Source organism: the organism of the source record quoted next, unplaced genomic scaffold, assembly GCF_019419815.1.
Source record: "Pyrus x bretschneideri cultivar Hongxiangsu unplaced genomic scaffold, Pyrus_bretschneideri_v1 Contig24, whole genome shotgun sequence".
Taxonomy (NCBI): domain Eukaryota; kingdom Viridiplantae; phylum Streptophyta; class Magnoliopsida; order Rosales; family Rosaceae; genus Pyrus; species Pyrus x bretschneideri.
In genome coordinates this window covers 5,328,324-5,334,421 of record NW_025999546.1, presented here as the reverse complement: position 1 = coordinate 5,334,421, position 6,098 = coordinate 5,328,324, and the positions used below count along the sequence as shown (strand labels likewise).

Below are 6,098 nucleotides of genomic sequence, written 5' to 3'. Positions count from 1 at the left end.
AACTTGCTAACAAACAACACTATGAATGTTCTTCAAAAAAAAAAAAAAAAAAAAAACACAAGACAATGAATTGTGAGCTTAATGCTATCTCCAATTAAAAAGGTTACGTATAGTTCCGTCTAGAATTATAAAGAAATTATTTTTTTAATGATCAGAATTATATCATATTCATATATCATCTTCAATTGAAATGATTAAATATAGCTCATTACTAATTTATTGGTTTTAATTTTACTCCTTAAATTTATTTACTATGTGAAAATAAAGTTATCAAGACATAATTTTTTAGATGGATAGAATGTGAGAAATTGAATTGAAATGAGTCAAGATAGTAAAAATTAATGTTTTTAAAAATGGGTCCTGATTTACAATCTGCAAACATAATGTATTTCTAAGGGTTCCGAATCTTTTTCAATTAAAATACCCACAATATGCATGTTTTCCAAATCATGTATTCAGATTAAGTAAAATATGGCCAAATCAGGCCATGTTTTTGTCTAAACAGAAAAGCATGATTTTCCTCGTGGGTTTTTGAGGTGCATGCGTCCACTTAGCTGTCAAGAAACCCAGAGAGGCGTTGATGCTGGGTTCCAAAATTGGGCTGCTCGACAGGCCCAACATACCTAGCCCGATAGTCTTTTGGCTATCATTAGGTTTGGTGGGTCCCATTTTTTTTGGCCCAACTCTCCATTGGAGTTGAGTTTTGTGGCATTTCAGGCTAAAACCTTGACCTCTAACCTTATAACAATTTCCATTAGAGATGGCCTAAAGGTTCACTCATTTAAGTCTCGAGAGTGATGTGAGACTATGATTTTTTTGGTCTATGACACGTGGGAAGGATAATCGGAATGTCCATAGTCCATGGAGCGTAGGCCGGTAGGATAGGCTTAGGCCTAACAAAGATATTACTTGTCTCCAAAAAGGAAATCCTAGTTAAGGTCAAATTAGGATATCTAAAGGATTAGGGCATCATGTGCCCTTGGAAATGATTGTGTTTAATTCCTCTGGGAGTAGAAGAAACATATTTGCCCCAAGATGTGTTTGACAAAATGCAGCAGAGAGAAATTGGCCAGAAATATAGGCCTAACCATTTACTTGATCCGCACCATTGAATGGAGATTCCTAAATCGGTTCCTGACTTTCTGCTTGTTGAAAATTGAGGAATGTTGCACCAGGGATGTGTTTACTTACGCATTCGAGTTTGTTTGTATTGTGGACAAGAAGGTTTACTCTGCCTTATATCACTTCATTTTCCTGATTGGGGGTTCCTCAATAATTCTTTCCTGACTCAAAATGTTCAGACCTTCTTGTTGACTGGCACTTTTGGATGAGCAAGTTTGTGTTATGTGGATACTTTTGTAAAGATGATTGATAAAGCACCGAAGTGGGAAATCACTCAAGTGGCACCTGGAATACTTCCAGCAGTTGGATTGGCTACAATTGCATTTTTCTTTGGGTAATACTTTTGTTGTTCAGCAGGTTTTGAGCTCAAAACAGATATTTCTTGCAACAGTGGAGCCAATGGAGCTTGCTCACCATGAACAACAAAATGGACTTTTACTTTCTTCCAAGGATTTACAGGACAGTGGCATCCGTAAGTCTTTCGGATTCATTCAGTCCACCAATACCCAACTGATTCTAGCAGTTTTTAGTGCTCCGCAATTTTTTGGATATGTACAACACACAACAATTTCTGTTCATATATCGCTTTTTGACATACTGCATGGGGAAATCTGTTAGCACATGAGATTTTGAACGCGTTAGGTTTAAGTTGGACAATAAGGATTGGGTGTAGGAGTTTTGAGACCCTATTGTCCCACATTGGAAAACAATATTTTTTTTCACTAGCCTTTATATAGGCTTATTCCTTCTCCTTAGTAATTAGAACTTGGACCATTTGGAAATGAATTGAAGGCATGAACCTTATGGTTGTGTGAATTAGGCTTGAATATAATATAGCCTAAATACAATTAATATTAATTAATCAAGACAAGGGCCTTGGACCTTGGGGCCTTGGAATTTAAAATTAATCAGATTCATTAATTTTAATCTTCGGATTAAGTTTTTAATTAATTTATTAATTAAAAACGTTTTAATTAGTTTTTAATTAATTTAGGGTTTCCAAGGATTAATTGATACTATGACATTTAATTAAAAACGTTTTACTTTATCTAGACATATAATTTAGGGTTTCCAATGATATTATAAAGTCAATGGAAGTATAGCAACCCTATTCAAATCTAAAGCAGTTGACAGTGTGTTTCTATAGTGGTGTGAGATTTGTGAGTTGGTTTTCTTCTCTCATAAATATTGTTAATCTCACAATGTGGGATTGTAAGAGATGCCAACATCTTCCACCCTTGGATCATTTGCCTTCCCTTAAGTCTCTTAAGCTTTGGAAATTGGAGAAGTTGGAGTACATATCAGAGAATGAGAGCAGTAATAGTATGAGTGATGAGATGATGAGGATCTCATTCTTCCCCTCCCTGGAGGACCTCTATGTAGCAGATTGCCCTGTTCTGAAGGGATGGTGGAGGGCGCACACTCATACCACTGCTTCTTCTTCTTCTTCTTCTTCTTCGACAACGGAAAATATGCCGTTGCCTTCTTTTCCCCGTCTTTCTATCTTGACTATCCTAGAGTGTCCTAGTCTAACTTCACTGCCAGAAGGGACTCGTGGACTCCCCTGTTTAAATAGATTGGAAATATATAGGTTCCCCATGTTAAGCGAAAGGTGCAAGAAAGAAACAGCTGAGGATTGGCCTAAGATTGCTCACATCCCATACATTGCCAACAAAAGGAACAAGAAAAATAATATTTCTTCTTAGTTCAAATTGAAATTTTATAACCGAAAATCACGCCTAAAGTTAATTTTTTCTTTATTCATTATATTTCGTTCGGAAGATCTAGATAGAAAGGAGAGAGAGATGATGATGATGATAAACCTATCTTTTGGTGTGTGAGTTTAATTTTAAGGATTTTCTGATTTAGACTCACTCAAACTCACAACAAAGAACTAGAAATATGATGATACATTTAACAAAGGTAGATAGTGTTTCTACAGAACAGATGTTGCTTCTGTGGATGAAAATTCTTATTTATGACCAATGAAGCTTTCATCGATAATAAAAAATAATAATAAAGATGGATAGTGAACTTATAATACACATGTATTCTCATATAATTTGATGTCCAAATATATTTGAGCGACATTGTAATTTAATATAAATAACAAAGAAGAGAATTCGAACTAACTTGTAGAGAGGGACCTATTCTAGCCAACTTGGCTCGCTAAAGTCTAACTTGATGTGCCAATATAAAATTTAAACATTACCAAAACTAGTCTTTTTATTTTGGATTTAGGTATGAAGCAATGACAGAATAAAGGCTTGCCATCATTGAGTGAAGCATAACAGAGACAAGGAGAGGTATTCACTTGCATACAGAAAAAAGCTTGCACACCTCGTTTTGCAAGGTGTGGCTGATCACCAGGTTCCAGCAACAAGAACATAGTAATTTTTTAAGGATACATTGTTCGTCTACAAAAATTCAAAGATTATTACTCATCATTGCATACAGAAAAAAGGATATTTATTCCATGAAATTGAAAGATTCTGTTATCCTCAAAAGGGTGAGACTTCTTGTTCATAGAAGTAATGGCCAGAAGGGCTGCCATTTGTTACCATTGCTAGCCTCACAACACTTTCAGCACCTTCATCTATTGTTAATATTCCGGTATTGAAGTTCAAATCTGTTTTGACAAATCCAGGGCTTACAGAGTTGATGCAGATATTCGGGTACTGCTTGGCCATGATCCGCGTGAAAGCGTTTATGGCTGCTTTTGAGAGTATATAGGCAGAGAGGGAAGCAGGCCATCCTCTGGTTTCTAGCATATCTTCTTTGAAGTCTTTTAGAAACTCGCTCAAAACCTCATCGATTCTGTCTTCTGTGAGTTTTTCGGCATCACTTAACAACCCTTTAGCCCATCCATTTGGGATATGCTGAAACAAAACATGTATGCCAACAGAATTTCAGTTTTCCCAATTATGGAAGACATTTGATCTTGAAACAGAAATACGATGAGATGCCAAAAGTATGAAAAATCTTCGCACCTTTAACAATCCCATGCCAGAAGAAAGACTGACAACTGTCGGTGAATCAGATAGCTGGAGGAGGGGAAGCAGTGCTTTGGTCATTTTCTTGGAACCATAGTAGTTTGTTCTCACGCATACTTCAGCTAACTCATACGTTTGAGTCATTATTTCACTCCAATTGACTCCTACACCATCCTGCATCAAGGAAAAGAAAGATTTCATTTTGCCATTGTGCATTTTTGAATGAAAGATTTATGGCACTTAGCCATACCTATAAGGAAAGTTCTCTTCACGCACCCATTTTTAACTCTCACACACCCTTGTTAATTTTTGGTCATTGATCTTTTTCAGTTCATTCGATCCAACGACAAAATTGAAAGGAGTGTGTGAGAAGTAAAAATGGGTGTGTGGATAGCACTACTCAACCTACAAATTTGACAATGTAAGGACCCATCTTTTAACCATTTCAGTTTTCAGTTTTCAGAAAATAAAAATGTAAAACCAAAAACTGAAAACTGAAAGCCAAATTTTGAAAACTCAAGATAAGTTGGATTTTAAATAGTGAATAAAGAGACTTACCCTACCAACACCAGAAGCTACAGCAGCTCTGAAAGCTTCAGGGTCTACAATGGTTCCTCTAACCCCTGCATTGTTTACCTGTGGAAGTTCCGAAACATTTCATCTTTGTTCAATCCCAACAAAATATTAAGACCCTTCATCGTACTTACGGATTTTCTGTCTTATTTTAAGCTGAATTACGAAGCGACTCAGTTAAAATTTACAACACAGTGGATAAGTGAAAATTTTCAATAGGGTACACATAATATGCTTGAAATATTAGTATCATATAGAGTTGGCGAATAAGGTCCGTTCATTAAAAATTTTAAAATTCACAACGAAAAAGTGGCAAAAAAGAAAGTATTCATTCAGAACAGGAAGTTTGATTATAAAAATGGTTTCGAATCATACCAAGATATCTAGTTTCCCGAATTGGGTTTTAACAAAATCAGCTAGGGAAGCAACACTAGCAAGATCCGTTACATCAAGCTGATGGAAAACCACAAGGTCAGAGAGGCCACGCTCTTTCAAAATTTCAATAGCTTCAAGACCCATTTTCTCATCTAAAGCAGTTAACACCACCATGATCCCATTTGCTGCCAACTTCTTAACTGTTCCGAATCCAATCCCCTGATTCGAGCCTGTGACAACTGCATACCTGACAAAATCAAAGACTCATTTCACTAAAAATCAATTAAGATACATGTGTCACAGTATCCAACAAGCATCCATCAATTATTGAATAAGTTTGGCTTAAGTGAATGCAAATCTGTCTGTACTCCTCTTGTTGCTACTGACAAATTGAGCAAAGAAGATGGAAGCGGCCCAGCAAGTGAAGAGCAATATAGGAAGATTGTGGGCAGTCTGTTATATCTTAATGCTACTAGGCCATATGTGATGTATGCAGCTAGCTTACTTGCTAGATATATGCATTGCCCTACAAATTAGTACTATGGGACTGCCAAGAGAGTGCTTAGGTATGTCAAAGGAACACTAGATTATGGACTGAATTATGAAAAGGGGAAGAATGCAATACTGATTAGATATTGTGGCAGTGATTGGAGAGGTTCAATTGATGATAGCAAAAGTACATCAGGCTATGCATTTCCCTTTGGGAGTGGAGTCTTCTCATGGGCATTTGTTAAGCAAAATTGTGTTGCACTTTCAACTGCAGAGGTAGAGTACATCAGTGCATCAGAAGCCACAACTCAGGCTATATGGCTTAGGTTTGTTCTGGAGGATTTTGGAGAGTTGCAAACTGAAGCAACTCCTTTTCAGCGTGACAATACAACTGCAATCTCTATAACCAAGAATCCAGTATTTCATCAAAAGACAAAGCATATTGATAGAAGGTATCACTTCATCAAGGATGCTTTGCGGCAAGGAATTGTTGATTTGGTCTACTGTCCGACCAAAGAACAAGTGGTACAGATTTTTACTAAAGCT

General features: G+C 36.5%; 1 protein-coding gene across 1 annotated transcript; it reads right to left on the bottom strand.

Annotated features, from left to right (window-relative positions):
* Nucleotides 1–3,493: 3,493 nt before the first annotated feature.
* LOC103945938 (short-chain dehydrogenase/reductase 2b-like) lies at nt 3,494–5,309 on the bottom strand (the record flags this gene model as incomplete). The annotated part of the gene is made up of 4 exons (XM_048586197.1): nt 3,494–4,001; nt 4,113–4,289; nt 4,674–4,751; nt 5,064–5,309. Coding segments are annotated over 4 exons (879 nt in total), but the record flags the coding sequence as incomplete, so codon positions are not given.
* Nucleotides 5,310–6,098: the final 789 nt, after the last annotated feature.